The 20,350-nt window shown below is 55.0% G+C and overlaps 6 protein-coding genes across 6 annotated transcripts; 2 read left to right on the top strand and 4 right to left on the bottom strand.

The window, feature by feature from the left end:
* The first annotated feature begins 18 nt into the window (after positions 1–18).
* On the top strand, positions 19–2,898 carry BO86DRAFT_355107 (putative clathrin-coated vesicle protein). The gene is made up of 7 exons (XM_025669610.1): positions 19–192; positions 327–456; positions 537–661; positions 717–997; positions 1,057–2,024; positions 2,104–2,478; positions 2,544–2,898. Exons 1-7 carry the CDS (start codon positions 170–172, stop codon positions 2,709–2,711), a joined length of 2,070 nt encoding a protein of 689 aa, XP_025531201.1. The 5' UTR covers positions 19–169; the 3' UTR covers positions 2,712–2,898.
* Positions 2,899–3,524: 626 nt separating this feature from the next.
* On the bottom strand, positions 3,525–4,547 carry BO86DRAFT_188299 (uncharacterized protein). Its single transcript, XM_025666655.1, has 3 exons — positions 4,262–4,547; positions 3,983–4,089; positions 3,525–3,871 (listed from the first exon to the last, which is right to left on the bottom strand). The coding sequence occupies exons 1-3, from the start codon at positions 4,342–4,344 to the stop codon at positions 3,603–3,605; spliced, it is 459 nt and encodes a 152-aa protein (XP_025531200.1). The 5' UTR covers positions 4,345–4,547; the 3' UTR covers positions 3,525–3,602.
* Positions 4,548–6,525: 1,978 nt separating this feature from the next.
* Positions 6,526–8,906, bottom strand: BO86DRAFT_331670 (putative C6 transcription factor; the record flags this gene model as incomplete). The annotated part of the gene is made up of 4 exons (XM_025668754.1): positions 8,616–8,906; positions 8,382–8,514; positions 7,235–8,310; positions 6,526–7,175 (listed from the first exon to the last, which is right to left on the bottom strand). Coding segments are annotated over exons 1-4 (1,977 nt in total), but the record flags the coding sequence as incomplete, so codon positions are not given.
* A 972-nt stretch (positions 8,907–9,878) lies between these two features.
* On the bottom strand, positions 9,879–12,520 carry BO86DRAFT_386270 (DUF3292 domain-containing protein). The gene is made up of 6 exons (XM_025671291.1): positions 12,033–12,520; positions 11,768–11,977; positions 11,196–11,707; positions 10,907–11,134; positions 10,066–10,846; positions 9,879–9,999 (listed from the first exon to the last, which is right to left on the bottom strand). Exons 1-6 carry the CDS (start codon positions 12,324–12,326, stop codon positions 9,988–9,990), a joined length of 2,037 nt encoding a protein of 678 aa, XP_025531198.1. The 5' UTR covers positions 12,327–12,520; the 3' UTR covers positions 9,879–9,987.
* A 352-nt stretch (positions 12,521–12,872) lies between these two features.
* BO86DRAFT_188230 (crossover junction endonuclease MUS81) lies at positions 12,873–15,236 on the top strand. The gene is made up of 4 exons (XM_025666654.1): positions 12,873–13,133; positions 13,195–13,364; positions 13,433–13,842; positions 13,915–15,236. The coding sequence occupies exons 1-4, from the start codon at positions 13,042–13,044 to the stop codon at positions 15,004–15,006; spliced, it is 1,764 nt and encodes a 587-aa protein (XP_025531197.1). The 5' UTR covers positions 12,873–13,041; the 3' UTR covers positions 15,007–15,236.
* A 179-nt stretch (positions 15,237–15,415) lies between these two features.
* Positions 15,416–20,300, bottom strand: BO86DRAFT_445796 (putative copper resistance-associated P-type ATPase; the record flags this gene model as incomplete). The annotated part of the gene is made up of 2 exons (XM_025676471.1): positions 20,067–20,300; positions 15,416–19,237 (listed from the first exon to the last, which is right to left on the bottom strand). The coding sequence occupies exons 1-2, from the start codon at positions 20,073–20,075 to the stop codon at positions 15,416–15,418; spliced, it is 3,831 nt and encodes a 1,276-aa protein (XP_025531196.1). The 5' UTR covers positions 20,076–20,300.
* Positions 20,301–20,350: the final 50 nt, after the last annotated feature.

The following is a 20,350-nucleotide window of genomic DNA, read 5'->3' as shown; positions in this document are numbered from 1 at the left end:
ACGACGACTTGAACGCCCCAGCCAGCCAGTTTCCCGCTGCGCCTCCGCTATCTTTCTTGCGTTCTTGCGTTCTTGTCTGTCGCCTGATCTCTGAAAAGGGCGTATCGCTTCCAAGACCCGGGGTTTTTATCTCGTCTTGCTTGTCCCCTTTCAAACAAGTGCTTGCGCCATGGTCGCGCCCGCAGTACCTGAGTAAGACCATTCATTCCCTCTCTCCCCACCCCCTCCTCCTCCATTTACGTGTTCTTGCGGACTCGCTATCTACAGCTCCATTGGGCCCACTGTGGTTGACCTGGCACTGACAACCATCCCCTGAAAAACTCTAGGATCTATGAGGAGGAGGACATCTACGCCGCTGTCGATGCACGCACTGAATCCCTCCAAAACCTGCGGGAATTAGGTCCGCCCGACTTGGTTTACTTGGTCAAACAACCCAAGACCAGTTCTCATCGCCAGGTACGTACATCGTCGATCGAACCCGGTCGGGGTGCGCAGAGATAACCAGAGCTGACTTCGCGGCAATCATACAATCACAGACCGGAGTCTATCACCATGTCACCGGGGTCGATGCCTCGTCGTCCGCCAGCTTGGCCGCCTATGTCAACACACTCACCTTCTCCCCGCTGGATAAGACACACAAAGTGGTTTCGGGAATCTACTGGTTCGGCCATCGGTCCAAGCATCTCCCAGTCCCAGTTGTGCTAATGTCTACGCAGCTGTTACAATGCCTTCTCCCACCTCGACATGCGCGTGGAAGTGAAGATCCCGGGCAGTCTGGAAAGCTACTGTATCGACGAGCGGGGCGACAAGCGAGTTGCGACGGAGGCTTTGTGGTTGGAGACCTTTCTCTGCGGGATTCTGAGAGCATATACCTATGCGGACGATGGCAGTGGCGATTCAATTCGCAAGATCGTGGGAGTCCGGCGATTCAATCCCGTGACGAATACGGAGATGGAGCACAAGTTTTTGGACGCTGCGGAGAGACTGTTCTTCCTGGGTATTATGCCCTCCTGCCTATCTCTCCACCGTGGTACATCGCTAACTCCGTCGTATTAGGCCGACAGCTGAGTTCCGATCCGGAGACGCAAGTGCCGAACACTGTCAGCAACCATCTGACGTCGGGTCTATTGAAGTACATCCAAACCACGGGACGCTACACCTCGGGCATCAACCTGTTTGAGAAGCTACGCACACGCGACGTCGAAGTGTCGTCGCTGCTGGCCAGAGTTCTGATCATGGCTGATGAGGAGGTGCAAGCGGTGAGACTGATTTTCGACGCTTTACAGGATGTGCCGATGGACTACGCCCTGCTCGACTGCCAAGCAGCGTTCTGCCAGAGCAAAGGCGAGGGCGAGATGGCCTTGGAGTGCGCCAAGCGGGCGGTCACCGCTGCCCCCAGTGAATTCAGCACCTGGGCGCGACTGGCCGAAGTGTACGTCGGTTTGGAGCAATGGGATCTGGCGTTGTTGACTCTGAACTCGTGCCCCATGTTCACATACCAAGATAAAGACACCCCGCGCATGCCTCAGCCCACGCGCATCATGCTGCCTATTCTTGCCGAGAGCATGCTGGAGGAGATTGATGAAGGCCAACCGCGCCAGGGCGACCCTGCCGACTATGTCCACCCCTCCCTGCGCCGACTCCACGCGGCTAGCTACCAAGGAACCTTCCTGAAGGCCTACAACCTCCTGACCAAGGTCGCGGCGGCCATCGGCTGGGACCAGCTCCTCAAGATCCGCAGCGAAGTGTTCGTCATGGAGGAGGAATACCGCGTTGAGCGCCAACATTCTACCTCCAAGCACACGCGCAGCAACACGCGCACCTCCGCGGAGGTCAACGGAGGCGACGGGCAGGAGGATGACGATGACCACCACCACCACCACCACAACGACGCGAACACAGAAGACCGCGAAAAGGAGGCCGAAGGCTCGCCCAACGGCCTCCAGGACGAGCAGCTGGAAAGTGCGATCGAAAAGCCCGAGCAATCCATGGCATCCGAAGTGATCAAATCCGGCAACGAAGATGTAAGTCGTCCCCTTGCCACCGATTCCAAAAAAGCACCCCCCTCCTCCTCGCAGATACTAAGACAAAACTCCCCACTAGCCCGACCCCTCCCACTCCGCCTACACGCAATTCCGCAACAAACGGCTCTGCGAGCGCTGGCTCGACAACCTCTTCATGGTCCTCTACGAGGACCTCCGCATCTACACGATCTGGCGCACGGAGATGGCGCAGTACCGGCAGCAGGCGATCGAGTACAAGAAGTCGGCGACGGAGTGGGAGATCCTCGGGGAGCTGGCCGAGCGGCTGCACCACTTTGACGAGGCGATCGAGGCCTACCAGCACGGCCTGGCCATCCGCTTCGCCCCCAAGGCCATGCGCGGCGTGCTGAAGCTGTACGAGAAGAAGAACGACACCCGCGGCATGCTGGGCGCGTTGATCCGGCTGATCGCCTGGCAGTACCGCTGGTATTCCGAGGTATGTCCCCATCCATTCCCCCCCCCCTCAGAAACATAAGCTAATACCTCTGGGGAAAAAAAAAGTTCTCCCCCGAACTCCTCTTTCTCATCCGCAAACTCATCGAAGACGAAGGCGCCGTCAAGGTCCGGAGTATCGTCCAGGCCACCAATCTCCCGCAACCCGTCCTCGACCTCACGCATCAGTACTGTCAACTGTGCGCGACGTTCCGGAGCAGCGGCAGTGATGGTTAGAGTGTCTGGGACTCTGAAGCTTTTCTGTCTGTTGCAGGGGTTTGGTTTATGGGTTTCCCCGGTGCGGTGCAGGTCAGGGAGATTCGATGCAAGGGGTTTAAGTAGTGGATGGAAGGAACGGATGCGGGGGATGCGGTGCGGGTGCACAGTGTAGCGAGCGAACTGGATGAACCGTGTAGGGAGGGAGGGAGGGAGGGAGGAAATTGGAGTGATACAACTCATATCCACCACACCACAACACATTCAATCATTTGTATGACTTATGTGATTCCTGTTCGAGGTGAAACAAATTAATTCAGGTTTTTGAGGTTGGTGCCTCGTCAAGGCATTGTAGTTATGCGCTAAGGTCATGCATGTCTTGTGTGGACTTTTGCTTAGCGTGATGAGGAAGACGTCTGTTGCTGTCGATTCGCTGTTTGCTCTATCCAGGATCCTGGAGCTTTCATTGTGGGTATTGTGCTTGATGGGTTGGTTGTATGATACTCTGTGCCAGACAGCAGGAGGGGAAGGATGGCTGCCAGTACGTGTAGGGTATACTTCCCGTCTCCCGTCCTAGAGCAGTCAAGTCAATTACATGGTATTGAGTTATTATCGATTGCTCTTTCTAAAAAGTCCCAAGCTCGGGGTTCATACGATCTACCAAATTCCGAGGCAAAACAACAATTTATCGTCGCAACCAGCGAAATTAATGATAATCTGAAACTACCCAGGGGGGCTCTTCATCAGCCAGCATAGCAATGATAATACCCTCAAATAGAAATCAACCGTGTCGCAAGCAGATAACGATAATAGCACACGGGGCTGAAAATCACAAAGCATCTTCGAGATCAGTCAAGATCGCTGCCTCGGGTAGAAGACGAAGTGATATAGGGCACAAGAACAGTGATATGATCACTCGTCATCGCCCTCGATATCCACCTCAGGCTCCTTGGGAACAACACCTCCCTTGGCCTTCGCGGCCGCCTTGGCGGGCCCACTGTCCTTAGCGGTATCATCTTCATCTTCGAGGTCATCATCAGCGAGCTCTTCCTCCTCTTCCTCCTCCTCATCGTCAACGCCGTTCTCGGCATCGTTTTCGCCGTTCTGTTCAACCTCCTCCTCTTCCTCCTCCTCGTCAGCCGGAGGAGCTGGAGCGGTCTTTCGTTTCTTGGGCGCAGGGGCTGTCAAAGATAGGAGATTAGCGCAAGGTCATACTTTGAGTTGATGTATCACGCTGCTTGGCTCTCTTCCTGGAATCGTAGGAACAAGATATGGATAAAAGTGAAATATACCTTCTTCTTCAGGCTCTTCAGCCTCACCCTCGGCTTCCTCGTCAAATTCCTCCTCCTCTTCCTCGCTGCCGAGGTCGCTTTGCTCTACCTCGGAGTCTTCATATCTGCTGACTTGTTAGTGCTTGGTAGACATCGTGATTGGCAGTGATGCGGTGATCTTTCGGCAGGGATTTAGAAAAGCGCGCGAAGACAAGGGGAAGAAAGAAGCGAGGCGCTCATGCGCCATGAATGGGAAAGAGCAATGAATGCGAATGCGACATGAGGGAGGAAAAGACTCACTCCTCTTCTTCCTCGCTGTCTTCAGGAAGCGATTGGAGCTCTTCCTCTTCCTCGGCTTCTTGCTTTCTCTTACGAGTAGACATGATGTATGATGATTAGGATATTGAGAAAGAGAAGAATGGGTCAATTGCGCAATTGCGCAACTAGTGGATGAATTTGTATTGAGGAGAATTAATGGTAGAAGGACAAGGAAAGGTCCCAAGGGCTGTATGGGTGTATGGAAGGGGTAGAGAGAGTGTGGGAGAGTAAAGTAGGGAGAGGGAGAAGAGAGAGAGGGGGGAGAGCAAGCTGGGGAGTGAGAGAAGTATAAGAGGGAAAAGGGCAGAGAGAGAGAGAGAGGGGACGGCCGGCAGGGAACAGAGGAAACGGACAGCCAGCCAGCCAGGACAAGCCTCCTCACAATCCAAGGGAAGGGGGAGAGACCCAGTTTGGGTGAGGGGACAGTCCCGGACAAGGGAATGGATGAGTGAGCATTATTTCGGTCAGTCAGTCAGCCCGGCAGTTCGTCAGCCCCAAGCAGCAGCAGCAGCAGCAGGAGCAGCGCAGCGGCGCGAGAAAAGCGCGCACTGGGCAACCACCACAAGCTAAACAGGAAGAAGAAAGCTGCTGCTACTTCTGCTACTTCTGCTCCAGGCCTGGGGCTCTCGTTCCCGTCGCATGGCGCGCGTCGCGTTAATGGTGCCGAGGCCGTGCGCCTAGAGGTTCCTGGGCAAGAGCTGAGTGACTCCGCAGTGATGACATGACGACTACCCTCGCGGGAATCGCTGCTTGGTCGGTTGGTTCTCAGCTCGCCATGGAACGATAGCACTCCCAGGGACTTGAAGTCCCCTGGATCTGAAGAGAGCTTGACATAGGGATCAGTGGGAGGTAAGAGGAAATCATGGTCGAGTGTTGAAGAGAAAGAAATAGGAATAGGAAGAGAGTAGGAAGAGAGTAGGAAGAGGAAGAGGAAGGATGGAGTGAGGGGAGGGAAGGGCAGGGGAGAATGAAGATGGCGGGTGAATGCCGTATGGTAAGTGGGGTGACAGTACCGAACGGGGCGAAGGTGCACAGACACTCCGGGGCAATTGCAGCCTGTGTATCCGTAATTAACGGTCAACCTTACCAGGGCGGTACCGGCAGTGGCAGTGGGCTTAACTCGTTCTCCGGACGTGGGAAAAAAAGAAAAGATTCGACTAAACTCATGATGTCAATCTCTTGTCACACTCACTCACTACTCTTCTATCCGGCTATTACGCAGCAGCTTACGCGAAGGGTAGACTAAGTTACTGCAGGGGCATTCTAGAGTGATTCTACCAAGTACAGTACCATACATAGTACAGCCAACTCAACCTAACGTAATGCGGACTCTGTAGACTTTTAGAGGCTAGTGCAAGCTTACACAGTACTGTAAACAGACTACCTACAGACTCCAGTACTCCTCGCGCCCCAGCAACTGAATCAGCAGCTATTCAGCTGCTGCCTCGGGTTATTTACATTCCATGCCCTTCTTCGTCCACCAAAAGAGTTCCCAGAAAAACAAATGGAAACCATCATAAGCTCACCGTGCTACCAAAGAAGTTACCTCCAACAAAAAAAAAAAAGAAAAAAAAAAGAAAAGTAAAGAAGTACAGTACAGTACATCAGAAACGCCGTAGCACAACTTACACAACATCACTGACTAGAATTAACAATTCCCCCAGATCCCAAAACAGTCAAGAGGCCAGGGGTAAATCCCCCACCCCCCCGTCCGCCCCTTACCCTCCCGAGCCAGATCGCGCAGGGTTTCCCACACCTCCACAGCCGCTGCCCGGGATTAACCAGCTAGTTCATTATCATTCTTTCCCCGGTGCTCTGCCGTGTGATCGATCTTATTCTCCCCCATGAGTGGGAAAGCGTAAAAACCGAGCCAAGTCTGCCGTCCTGCGCTGCGCCGTCTGCTTCTTTTTTTTTTTTTTTTTTTTTTTTTTCTAAGGATCTGTGGAATAATCCTTCGGGAAGAAATCGGGGGGGGGGAAGTGGTCGCCGCTTGCTAACTATGAGTATCTTCCGTTGGTCGTGATAATGGCTAAAACGTCGTTATCGAACAGGACCAACAGCGTTTGTGGAGAATGCGATGGCGTTTGACTTCCTCGCGTACCCGTCAAGCAGGGGGATTGTTCAACCTCGAGGACTGCTCCCCGCAAAGCCGACAACAATGGACCGTGTATTCACCTAGATGAAGCCCAATATGTATATATACAGTATCTCTCGTCTAGCGTCATGCGCTGCAACCGCATCTACTGAGCCAGAAACTCAAAACTCGCCATGCTAGGATCCAGCAAGTTCTCATCCAACCCAAACCCGTACGTGCCCACCATATCGTATATCAGATCCGGCGGCGGAAACCCCTGGGCCATGGCGTTGGCGCCCCCGGGGACATCGCTGCTCCCTTTCGCATCGGTGGCCGCGGCGTCGGCCACAGCGGTGCCATTCGCGTGCCACGAGTCCCACGAGTCGAACCGCTCCAGCATCTTTCCGAGTCCGCGGGCGATATGCCGCGTCAGATGCCTCTCGCCCGCGGAGACACAGTTCAGCAGCTCGATCACCCGCTCCACAAGACGTCGGACCTGGCGGCCGTCGAGGCTGAGGTAGGCCGAGTTCCAGTTGATGGCCACCTTGAGGAGGAACACGGCGGAGAAGGTGATCATCGTGTGCGTGAAGATCGGGACTCCGACTATTGCGTCCCGGATGTCGGGTTCTTCTAGCACCATATTCAAGCAGGCCATGGCGGACGCGATGGCCGTGTTGGCCGACTCTTTGCGGTCCATCGAGAAGACGGGAGTGTTGGACGGGGACAGAGCCCGCAGGGAAAGCGAATTCAGCTGGAATTTGGCGAAGTGGTAGTGCAGCACTACCCCTTTGGATGGATACGTTCGTACATAAGGGCTATCGCCTATATCGGGGGCAAATATGTCAGTCAGATCATAATGCGTGGTGGAGGCGAGAACCTACCGGATCGTGGCTGCCACAGCAGCCGCCATTGGTCGATGGCCACATTGAAAACTCGTAATTGACCAAAGTCTTCCTCGGTGAATGGCTGCTCTGTATCACTTCCAAAGGTCCGGTAAGCTTCCGTGAGGATCATGAACAGCGCCACCTGTGCCATAAGCCGGATATCGCCTGGCACGACCAAAGGCGATTGCAGAAATGTCTCGTAGTTTCTGATCGCGGCATCTTCGTGGATCACGGGTGGTCGTCCGTACGCGATGCTGAAGTGGTGATCGCACACATACATCAGGTACCAGAGCTGAGCACGCTCGTACTGGTCGTTGTGACCACGCATCATCTTATGGTAGCTCTGGTGAAGCCCTAGCTCGGTGGCGATGCGCACAGCATGGCCTGATAGCTTCCAGCTCAGCTCCGACAGCCAGAACGCCCCGATACAGAGCGCGCGAATGTCATCCAAAGTGTGAGACCGTGTCAGCGACATGCTAGACACAAGTGATACATACTCGTTGTAGCAACGGTTCAACGTCTCCGTACGGTTCGGGATATGGAGTGCTGCAACTGTCAGGACGGCAGTGCAGAGAAGCGAAGAAGCTCGACGGACGGAAGTCAGATCACGATGAACCAGGATAATCCCACCCCAGAGAAGCTGGTTCATCGTCCTGCTAAAGTAGGCAAAGAGTTCTTCGGCCTCATGGAGCGAGATCAACCCGCGCGAAATGAAGTCCTCCTCCAGAAGTGTCACTTTGGGTTGTTCGATAGGATTGTTCCGCAGATTGCGCAGCTTGGTGACTTCGTATAGACTCCGCATGGGCGCTGGCACTAATTCGCGATCTTGGAGATCCGGTTCCTGCGAAGGCTCTCGGGTAACATCCATTATCAGGCCCGGTTCCGCCGATTGTTTGGTTGCGGGCGACCCATCGAATGAAGGCTGCAGGTCAGACTGAGACTCGGCAGGGCTGGTGCCACTTTGATTGTCACCGCCAGCGAACGATGACAGCTCTGAAAACCCACCCTGGCGCAAAAGATGTGAGACAGCCGCCTGCAGCTGTCGGATTGTGGCTGCAGCTTGCGACTTCCACCTGAATGGCTCGAGAGGTTAGTGTGAGCCGTACATTGACAGCCACTATGGTGTAAACCGATAGACACTCACATCACATCATCGTCAACAAACTTCTGGGAGAAGTCGTTGACCATGCATTTGATGCCACTACGCGTGCATTTTGTGCAGCTCGTCTCTCCTGCTTTGAACTCACAACGGATTTTATGTCGCTTGCATTCCGCGCCTGAAATACTAGTTTAGTACCTGGCATGTAGAAAGCTTTCCATAAGGCGGGGGTAGAGGCGAAGGCGGGGCTCAGCAGATATTGCAACCAGGGGAACTCACACGCGCGAGCTTTGGAGATCCTTGGGGCCGAGGGTCGGCCATCAGGGATAAGAGACGACCGTCGGCTATGCTGGGGTGGACTGTCGTCCAGATTGGCTTCATGTGAAGAGCGCTTCATGGTGTTCGACTACCGATGGATCGGGGATACTCCGGCATTATGCAGCCAACAAGGACGGGCAGTTGGCGAAGAGGATCTACAAGCGATCCACTACTCGGTTCGTTTATTGAGGGGCACAAACGATTGGAAATATTCTCTTGGAACATAGAGCTGGAAACCAGCAGAAATGGTCACAGAATGGTCGCAGAAGGAGAGAGACATTGACTTGAGGTGGGGAAAAAGAAGAATGGGAGGTGACGATGGCGGGTCAACCCCGCTTCAATCCACTCAACTCGACCCTGTTGATCCTCAACACCTCAGCTTCTGGGTTGAACTGCCTGCCATGGATATCGATGATAATACAGTAACTATCACTCTCCTCAAACTGCAAATCAAAATCTGCCTGAGTGCACCCGTGCCACCAACTGCGATTTCCCTGAACAACACCAATCCCCCCCATTTGTTGACATTTTTCCTATCCAGACAATGAGTCAGGCACGGGATCTGGGGAAAACACTGCGGGGTTCAGTACACGTATGTACGCCGCAAACTTGCAAATCTTCAACCATAACCTCCTTCTCCGTGTTTATTCAACTTAATCTCTGTCCACCGAGGACACGCTCCAGAGCTACTAAGCAAGCTAGCTCAAGTGGCATCTCCACTAACTAATGCCCATCCATAGTGGCTGATATCTCCCGATCTACCACCCGTTTTCGAGAAGACAACTAGCGCGTCTCGCCGACCAGCCTGTTCCCAAACCCAATTGGCCTCACACTGTCGTCCTGATAATTCTATGACACACAAGCGTTCGCCACGCTCAGCATGTGAACTCCTTAGAACAAGTTATATCTCCGGACAAAATCCGGGGCTTGTAGAGAAGACACAATCATTCTCTCGGAGTTGATGCGAGCCTGCGGAGGATAGTCCGATCATCATCGCATCACGTACTCCACCAGGAAGATACTTGCGATAATCACCGAATGACTGTATATCCATCTTCCGGCCAAGAACTAACTGGATAAATTGACATTTTGGCATTGGCAATATCATCATAGCGTATATGTACAATCTGCAATTCTCGTTTCCGTCAAACCGAAAGTGAAGAAGAATATTAGACATTCAGAAGCAAATCATGGTCACGTGTAAAAAACCCCCCCTCTTTCCCGGCATCGATCATCAACTACCCCAACCCCTCCATTGAAGTATCATTTTCCCCTCCACCTATTCAGATACCCATTTTCGCAAACGAAGAGGTGTCAAGGAACCGGGAAATACTTATTTCCAAACCTGAATCAAGAAAGAAACACCTTAGCAATCCGAACAATAGCGGGGGGCTTAGTAGCTCGCCCAGACCTGTCCATCAATAGCCACGAGCCGATTAAACAGCTGATTGCGGGTCTTCATGGCCGTGAGCTGATAGTTCTGCTCGGGAAGCACGCCGACCAGATTGAGGCCATCCACCACTTCCTTGCTGCCGACCGCCCATCCAGTCACCAGCTTGCCCTTCCAGCCCAGTCCCCCCACCTTGCGCATCTCGCGGATGTCGGTGACAGGCATGCTGAAGAGGACGGAGCTCTTGGAGCGGCCCGCCAAGGTGGGGTCGTCGACTTGGACCGACTGGTCGGTGGTGAAGTACAGCAGCGGCGGGGACTGCGACTGGTCGATGACGAGCACGCCGCGCTTGCCGCGGTAGCGGCCGTCGAACTGCACGGGGCCCGAGGGGAGGGTGATCTGGCCCTTCTTGCGGAGCACCCCGACGCGTCCCTTGGCCCGCTTCGAGCCCACCGCCGCTTTGGCCCGGTCCACCGCCAGCTTGCTCTCGATGCCCGTCGCCGTCGTGCCCCGGAAGAAGCCGAGCATCCGGGTCGCGAATCCTTTCTTGGGAGGGTGCGGGTGGATCTCCTCGTGCTGCGTTGAGTCAGTCTGCGGCTGTGGTGTCGGGGCAATGGCCGCGTTGATCTCTTCGTCTGTCGCGTCGAGGTTGATGTCCTCGTTGCGGACAGGGGCGGGTTGGTCGGGCGTGGCGTGCAGGGAGTGGGATGGGGGAGGGGCAAGAGGCGCGCCATTGGCTTCGCCGATGCGGAGGAGGGTGAGTGTGAGCTGGGCGTTGGTGGGGATGCCCTTGAGGAGGGAGCTGTGGCGGATGTGTCAGTGCATGAAATGATGTTTCCGAAGGTCTGGGAGGGAGGCATACTTCTGGAGCTCGAGGAGTTTCTCCCAGCGGGGGAATTCACGGTTCAGGTACGCCACTCCACGTCTGATGATTGGGTCACCGAAGAATGCAAAGCCCACGCCAAAGGTACTCATCTTGACGAACATGTGACTGGAGATGATGAGGGACGCGAGGAAGCCTACTGATAGCACGCTCGCCAGGCGGAGGCATGGAGTGATCATGGAGAAGGGAGGTGTCGGAGACAAAGCACTGCCGATCGTCAACCACAGATCACCTTGAGGACTCGTGAATACGAGACGGGACCACTTACTTGCCAAACCTCTCGTAGGTGTCGATGATATCGGCAAGGATACGCATGGCTAGGTTTGCAGCGTTGTAGACGGTATCCCTCATGGGCTCCTTGGTTTTATCGTGAGATTCGTCCGTGCTCTCTCCGTGGGCGGCCGTCTGCGCATCCGCTGCGCTGGTGGCTATCTCCATGGCATCTGGCACAGATGACTCAATAGGCGCATCTTCGGGGGTCCCCTGGTCATGTTTGCCGGCGACGCTACCCACGGCAACACTCGCAACACTAGTGATGAGATTCGAAGCCTCTCTTTCGGCAGCTTCACCCTTCATCTTCTCCGGTGCCCCCGTGATACTGTCGTGAGAGCCCAAAACACCTGCCTTAGGTTTCTGTATGCCCCCTGTATCCGTGCTTACCAGCGGAATGGGCGCAGGAGGGAACAAGATTTCGCGAGATTGGGGAGAGACAACCAGGACGAGAAGGACAGCGAAAAGCGTAGGCGCAAGGAGGTCAAGCATCCATGCAGCGAAGTAGACCTAGATTCGTGAGCCTGTCAATGTCATGCTAACCGAAACAGCCGTTTGACGTCAACGTACAATGCAGAACCCCGCTGTCCGGTTGCGCTCGCGCCATGAACGTAGCCTTGCAATATGTTTCACAAAGGCAGTCAAAGACACAACAATGCTAGTATAGAACCGCTCGAGGGTTGCTCGCAGTTTGTCAGGGGAAAACTGTTCGTCTTCCGCGCGGTTCAGGTCGAGCCGCTGGAGGGGAGCCTCCGGCAATGCTTTGACATAGTAGATTTGCTGCGAGAGTCAGTGGCCGGAGCGGAGCTTTCTTAAGATGAATCAGGATGACTACCTTGTTGAATCGTCGGATGAGCATCCATAGGTCTTCATTCGACAAACCTGAGACTACACGCTCGTGGATTTGTTCCGGCGGTTTGTCCCATCCAACGTCCGTGATAGTATCGGTATCTCCAGCCCTCTGGGCGAGCCCCTTTTCATCCTGATCTACTTTGGACAAGACATGGCTATCGGTCGGTCCGGATATGTCGGCAGTGGTGCGTTCAGCGTCTAGGATGCCTGCGCGACTGTTCTTTGTGCTGTAGGATACTTGCTGTACATTGTTGTTGGTGGTATCGAGTTGAGACATGCTGCAGATGGGGGGTCAAGAAGACCACACATTAGCAGGGATTAGGAACGGAGTCGAGCAGCATATGTTTGGGAGGAGAAACGGAGCTGGCGCATGTCAAAGGGCTTTTGAAAGCGAGTTGAGAGGTGGAGGGTGGGTAATCGACGTCATCGCATGAGCCAGGCCAGCCCGCAGATCGGAGAACTGGTGTTCCTGTATCTTGCTGGGGAACTTTAGCTTGATCTCACTGACATATGCGTACCTAATATAACTCCACTCTGTCTACTTACCGGCATTTGACTTTCTTTCGGCAGAAATCTGTTTCTAGTGCGACATTCCAATTCTTGCCTTCCGTGCAACTCGGTCTTGTAGTACAGGAGGTACAGTACCTTTGCCCGTGTAAGAGTATAGTCACCCGCGCAACCAATGGGAACTCGCGAAAACCAGGGGGTACAGCACCGCCACTAGTTGAGCCACAATTATATCATGCACCAGCCACAAGTGGCAATTCGCCGAAAGAGGAAATACGCGTGAATCTCTCGGCCAGCGCGTTGGAAACGAGGTTGACGTCCAAGCCGCAACGTCACGTCGCAGGGCCAGACCTTCGCAAGTGGCCACGCAAGCCGTCCATCGGAACTCCAGATGTGATGTGGAGATGACATGATTTCCTGCATCTCTTTCATTGGCGTGTCATCGAGAATTGCCGTATGCCCATGGGGTCTAGCTTTGCCGAAACATGAGCGAAACATGCGCCAATCCCCTGTTGCTGGGGTGGATCAAAGAATGGCTCGACCAGGCACGAGAGCGCAATAGCAAAGGAGCGATCGTGTGAGTAGTGTAGAGTGTATCAGATCTCCGTGGGTAGATATATTGACTGATGCTTGGACAGGTACAAGAAGGCTTATGATTCCATGAAAGCTTGCCCACTGGTCTTCCAGCATCCCTCGGAAGCCCAACAACTTAACGGATTGGGTCCGAAACTATGCGATCGCTTGACGGAGAAGCTCAAGGAGTACTGCGAGGGAAATGGCCTTCCCATGCCCGAGCACCCCCACAAATGTTGGTTCCATGCTTCTACGCTTCTACCGCCTTTTTGGATATTGTTTTCGTTCTAAGATCGACGGCAGCTAGGAGTAAAAGGAAATCCGACGAGGGGGGGACAACAGAGACCCAACCTGCGAAGAAACCTCGGAAGACCAAGCCATATGTGCCAACTCTGCGGTCTGGTCCTTATGCGATCATCTTGGCTCTCTCGACCCTGGAAGAGAATGCATCCCAGGGCATGACAAAAGCACAGCTAATTGAGACAGCGCAGCCACACTGCGAGAGTTCGTTCACAGCCCCGAGCGACTCATCCAAGTTCCACACTGCATGGGCGTCAATGAAGACCCTCCTTCAGAAGGAGCTTGTCTACGATTACGGCCGCCCACTGAAGAGATACGCTCTCACGGAAGAAGGCTGGGAAGTTGCCAAACGAATTAAGGCGGCTGCGCTGTCAGACCCGAACCAAAGAACGCTATCTTTCCGAGCTGAGTCTGTGAGTCTTTCTGATTACCTAGATCCTCCAGCCGTTTCCTCGATCACCTAACGAGATTTTTCTCAGACTCAGCCCGCTGCAAGCAATGTCCCCTCTGATCGCGCACCCAGCAATGTCATACCACCGGCTGTCCGGCAAGAAAGCATCGGCTACGAAGCACCACCTCAGAATCCCCGAGCTTCTCATGCAATTGATGCAGCGTTTGATGGAACAGTTACTCCTATCGTGATCCCACCGAACAGCTTCACAGTCCAGCTGGTCCTGGACGTTCGCGAAGTGCGGTCCTCCCGAGACAGGGACTACCTCGCCAACGAGCTCAGCAAGAAGGGCGTCACCCCCGAGGTGCGCGCTCTCGAGCTAGGCGATGTCATGTGGGTGGCCAAGTTCCACGACCCCACGTTCTTGTCTCAGTACGGCGAGGAAGGCGACGAGATCATGCTGGACTGGATCGTGGAGCGCAAGCGCCTGGACGACCTCATCGGCTCCATGAAAGACGGCCGCTTCCACGAGCAGAAATTCCGACTCCGCCGCTCCGGGATCAAGAACGTCATCTACCTCATCGAAGAATTCACCTTCAGCCAAGACCCCACCATCACCTCGAAATACAACGAGATGGTCGCCTCCGCCATCGCGTCCACGCAGGTGGTGAACGGCTACTTCGTGAAGCGCACCAAGAACCTGGACGACTCCATCCGCTACCTGGCGCGGATGACCTGCCTGCTGCGCAAGATGTACGGTACCGCGTCGTCCCACGAAGCACCACCACCTCCGTCTCACACCCTGGCCTTGATCCCCAGCCGGCAGCTGCCGTCCTCGGAGTCGTACCTCGAGACGCTCGAGCGGTTCCGCGCCGAGAAGCCGGGCACGACCTTCGCCGTGACCTTCTCGACGTTCTCGGCGCTGACCTCCAAATCCGACGTCCTGACGCTGCGCGATGTCTTCCTGAAGATGCTCATGTGCATCCGGGGCGTCACGGGCGAGAAGGCCTTAGAGATCCAGCGGCGGTGGCCGACCCCGCAGGCGTTTGTCCAGGCATTTGAGGCGTTGGGGGTCAAGGACCGGGAGAATCTGGTCTCGGATCAGATGCAGACACTCGTGACGCGGAAGAAGATCGCGAAGGTGCTGAGCAAGAAGATCGCTGAGGTTTGGGGTGAAGATGGATAGCTGTTACAGATTGGTCGTTCATCGGCATTGGACTTGGATGTATTGATATTGTGGCTGAGTTGGGGTTGGCGAAGCTGGAACGCTTGGCCTTATCAGGTATTTAACTTTGGTGTTTTACTCTCACGCAATAGAGCTAGACACTACATAGACACTGCAGCATGGAGAATTGATATTCATACCCCATGTTCGGCCCCACCTGATGATAGCGACTTTGCAATGCAACTATGCCAGACAGATCTCTAATTCGTCGTGGATGATCACTACGAAACCATATGGACGCACCCAATCGTCTGCACATAATATTCGATTCATCAGATCGATTCAAGTAACCATGATATAAGTCATCAGTCATTATCATACACCAAGAAACTCCAGCCCAAACCATCCACCCCGATTACTACCCCCCCCCCTAAGCTCTTCCTGCCCTGCGATCCCTCCTCACCGTCCACCTCCACTCCCCCGCCAACGCCAAACTACTACACACGACGGAGATACTACTCAACGCCATCGCCAACGACGCCCACACGGGACTCAGCCGCCAATGCGTGGCCACCACCGCGCCCGGGGCGGGGTGCTTCCGCCCGCTCACGAGCGGATAGAACACGCCGGCCGCCACGGGCACCAGACAGCAGTTGTAGACCAACGCCCAGGCGAAATTCCACTTCACCCGCCGAAAAACCCGTCGGCTGAGGCGCACCAGCTGCAGGATGGCGGCCAGGTCCGCGTGCAGCAGGATGAAGCTGGCGGAGTTGATGGCCACGTCCGAGCCCGTGGCCAGCGCGATGCTGACGTCTGCGGCTGTCAGGGCGGGCGAGTCGTTGATGCCGTCGCCGACGAAGGCGACGATCTTCCGGCTGGCAGAGCGCTGGGATTCGAGGTCTGCTGATGATGATGACGCGGGGTTCTGGATCGAGCGGATGAAGGAGGCTTTGCCGGCCGGGGTGACGTTGGCTTGCACGTGGGTGGGCGGGATGCCCAGTTGCGAGGCCACGGCCAGCGCGGTGGTGCGGTTGTCCCCGGTGCACATGTAGACGGAGATCTGGCGGCGGTGGAGCGCGTGGATGATGCGGGCGGCGGAGGGGCGGACTGTGTCGGTTATGGCGAAGAGGAGGGCCGGGGTGAAGGGGTTTTTTGTGTTGTTGGTATTGTTGGGAGTGAGGGAGCGGAGGAGGAGGATGGCGGTGGATTTGCCGGCGGTTTGGTGCTGGGTGAGCCGGTTGGTCAGGTCGGTGAGGCTTGGGTCGTCGGGGTTGGTGTTGGTGAGGGCGTGCAGGAGGCGTTGGTTGCCGATGGCGGCTTCGAACTGTTGTTGTTGTTGTTGTTGGTGGTGGTGGTGGTGTTCGGTGCCACTGGGGCTTCTGGTGGTGATGGTGAAGGTGCCTTTCATGCCTTGACCGGAAATTTCCTCGATCTCGTCGACGCTGGAGACTTGGGCGTATGGCTTCTCGCGGCAGAAGTTGGCGATGGCCCGGGCGATGGGGTGGTTGCTGCTCTCTTCCAGCTTGCGGGTGACGGTCCAGGCAATGGACATCAGGTCTGGGTCGGTGATGAGCTCTTCATGGTCAGAAACCTGCAGGCTGCCTCCTTCGGTGAGGGTCCCGGTCTTGTCGAACACGATCGCGTCGAGACGACTCGCTTCTTGGAAGGCTTCGCCGCCGCCTTTCACCAAAATCCCCTGTCGAGCAGCCAGACCGCCGCCAACGAAGAGCGCGGTGGGCGCGGCGAGGGCAAGGCCACAGGGACAGGCGACGACAAAAACCGCGATCGCGAACTCCAGGCTCCAGAACGTCCAACCGCCGCGGCTGACGTCGAGGTAATCCTCGGGAAGCGTTCCAGACAGGCCAAGGGAGAGCCAGATGACGAAGGTCAGAATGGCGATGAGGGTGATTGTCGGGACAAAGTGAGAGGTTAGGAGGTCTGCCACCCTCTCGAGGGGTGCTCGTCTGCTCTGGCCTTCTCGTACTACCGAGATGATTTGATCCAACATGGAAGAACTTCCAAGTGCAGTGACCTTGACATCAACGGGCTGTCCCATGTTGACAGACCCCGTATACACAGGGTCGCCCGCTGACTTGTGCACGGGTTTCGATTCGCCGGTCAATGAGCTTTCGTCGAACTGGTAGGAGCCGGTCCTGACTACCACGCCGTCGGCTGGGGGCGAGGCTCCGTGGGGAATGCTGACCACATCGCCGATTTCCAGCATATCGACACTGATCCGTTGGTAGCCGCCGTCTTTGGTGTCGGCTCCTGTTTCTGCGCCGCCCGCAACACTTTCAGAGACCTTGAGCAAGGCCTCGCTTGGTCGCAGCTTTCCGAGCGATGCAACTGCGTCACCCGTCTTGGCCTTGCTGTATGCCTCCATAAAGCGCCCTGCAAGGATGAACATGGTCAAGAAGACCACGGTATCGAAGTAGGTAGAGCTATGGGTGCTGGAGGAAGGCCCCATGGAGGCATCCATGATAAGCACAGCCAAGGAGGAGACATAAGCCACCATGGTGCCAGCGGAGATCAGAAGGTTCATACTACCGAAGCGGTAGAACCGCCGCAGGATCGGTACACGACTGCCCGGTCGCCAAAGCGAGTAGATCTCTTTCATCGCTCGCGCGTGGAATATGTCCGCACCGTAGAACATAACAGGTGTGGTCATGATAAACAGTGCCCACTCGAGGCGCGACGCATCGCCCGCCCACATTGGCTCTTCAAGGTACTTGCGAGTCGGATTGTTCGATGACACCAAAGTCATGAATACGATCCCAAGTAAGAAAGTGGGGATAGCCACTGCCAAAACAAAGATGAACCGAGTAAGGAGGCGCCGTCTTTCATGTCGTTGCATCGCGCGAGACCGGTCTTCCACACTCGGGGGGTGGTATACAGTGGCTGTAAATGACTCGTGCGATTTGCTGATGGTTTGCAGTATCGTCCTTACGGTGAGGGAGGGGGGTTCGGGCGTATATGTCACTGTGAGAATGGGGTTCTTGACGGAGAGCGCACCCTGCACCTTGACATTTGGCAGGCCTTCGACGGATTTGAAGATCTTCTCCGGGCAATGGTGACAGAACATGCCATCCACGTGAACAGAAACCGTTCTTTCTTCAACGATCTCGCTCTCCTGGGATGCGCCCTTGGGAGAAACACTGTTGATCGAAGCATCGTACCCTAAGTCTTCGATCTTTTCCACAATAGCGTCAATATTGTTACGGTCCTGAAATTCGACTCTTCCGCTGTGAGTTAAGAGGTTGATGGACACTTCTACCACGAAAGGCAGTTCTTCAAGCCCGCGAGTGACCGCGCCCGAGCAAGAACCGCACGTCATGCCGCTGATGGCAATTTCTGCGACGTAAGTCGGCGTAGGCCCCTTGCGTTTCGGGGGAACAGTCAGGCTCTGGACCTCATCGAGCGAAGCTTCAAAACCGATGTCCTCAATCTGCTCGACGATCTTCCCGGCATTCGCTCGCGGGCCACTGAAGATGACAGCCGCGCTGTTTGTGAGTAGGTTGACGGTGATATTCTGAACAAAGTCGAGCTGCTTGACTTCGTTGGTAATGCTGTTCGCACATGAGGCACAGCTCATTCCGCCAATGCTCACGCGCGCATTGAACTTCTCTTCTGGCGACTGCAACGAGCCATTCGCCGGAGAGGGTGACTGCGACGCCACGTCCTCTGTAGAACTCCCAGGCACTGGCCGCTGGGACACGCGCCCGGCGACCTTGTCGTTCGACGGGTCGGTGCTGGAATCGGCGCTGGCCTGGTAGCGCAGATTACCGTCCGACAGGTCGGCCTCAGCAGCAAGCCTCTCGAGCTCCTCCTGCCGGCAGGCATCGCAGTTCTCGATGTGTCGATTGCCCGGGGCCAAGGTTGCCGCATGCGCGGCACCGGGTTGCTGTTGACTGGGCCCGGCGGCGAAAATCGAGTCGCGGGGCAGCCACGCGGTCGTGTCAAAGTCCGCGACGACGGAACCCTTCGGCTCGTAGCTTGTAGCATGGTGCACGTCGAAGGAGGCATCAATCAGCGCTTTGGCCAGATCGGGCGGCTCCACGCCTGCAATGTGCATGACGCGGACTTCGTGCGTGAGGACGGACACATCAACCTTGATCACGCCTGCAATGCCCGATAGGACTTCATCGATGTAGGCGACGCAGGAGGCGCAGTGGATGTTGCTCACGAGGAATGTGCTTTTCAGTGACCGGGCGCTGAGTCCGGTCAGGGCGATGGCGCCGTTCCTCGTGGTGGGCTGCGACATGATTCATTCAACCACGAGGTGGCTGGAAAGGGAGGGGATATGTTTTTGGGACAATGTGTGCCAGAGATGTTTGCGGCTGGTGAGGAGGGGGAAGTTACGTGAGTCAGTTCATTCGTAATTCTCCGTGGTTGTCCTTGGCTCTTGGCTAGAATTGGAGAGAGATCGTGAGCATGGGCGAAGTGAAGTAAGGGGGAATAGAATTCTTAGAAAATTGAATGGAGACAAAGACGAGGAAGCATGGTATTAGTAGCTGTGGTAATGAAGTGATATCATTTATAATCATGGTTGGGGAGCAAGAGGCAACCTTGCGCGGTTTGTGCGCGGAAGACTCTGAAGCTCTAAAGAACGCACAAATCGCGCATTCCAGGACGAGGCCCGGAGATGATGTATGATGAGTAAGGGAAACTCCCAGACTGTAAGGCTGATTCGACCTGACAGACCAGTCAATTAGTTAAAAGGATACGCATGTTTATTGGCTAATGTATTCTGGATAGACCCGACATCAAAGCATGATTCTACAAGTTGCTTCTTAAAAACGGTGTTTGAGGTAATGAGGTACAGTACTCCTTCAGGGCTGAGTGGCAAAAAGCTTGAATGGATCGAGATCTGATTAGATCATCTATATTCTAGTCACTGGCCCGTCGAATTTATCCTACCACGCTAATCCTCATTATCTTTGTACGTGTACTCGATTATGCTGTAAATCGTGAATCATGAATTGTGAATTGTGAATCGTGATCAGGGAGAATATTAAGATAATCAAATCGCCCGCAAACGGGCAGAGGGTGGGTCGCGTCGACCAGGAAGCCCCTTTACAGACTAGCGCCATTGTAGGGTGTCATGCAGGATGAAGAACAGAAAACCCGAGACAAACAGTTGGACGGTAGAAATTAGAGAAAGAGATGATGAGCTAAGTGGAAAAATGGGACTATAGGAAAATGGGAAAATGCAAAAGAAGAAGAGAGCGGAAGGAGGATCGAACGGGAGGCATTGGAGCGTTTTGCAACTCCCAACGCGTGGACGCGACACGTGACCTTTCCGCTGGGCCACCGCGTCCTCCCCATCGCAATTTTCTTCTCACTCTTTCTCCCCCTCCATCTTCCT

Source organism: Aspergillus japonicus (assembly GCF_003184785.1).
Source record: "Aspergillus japonicus CBS 114.51 unplaced genomic scaffold BO86scaffold_6, whole genome shotgun sequence".
NCBI lineage: Eukaryota > Fungi > Ascomycota > Eurotiomycetes > Eurotiales > Aspergillaceae > Aspergillus > Aspergillus japonicus.
Note: the sequence above shows the minus strand (reverse complement) of the source record. Positions and strands in the feature narration are given on the sequence as shown.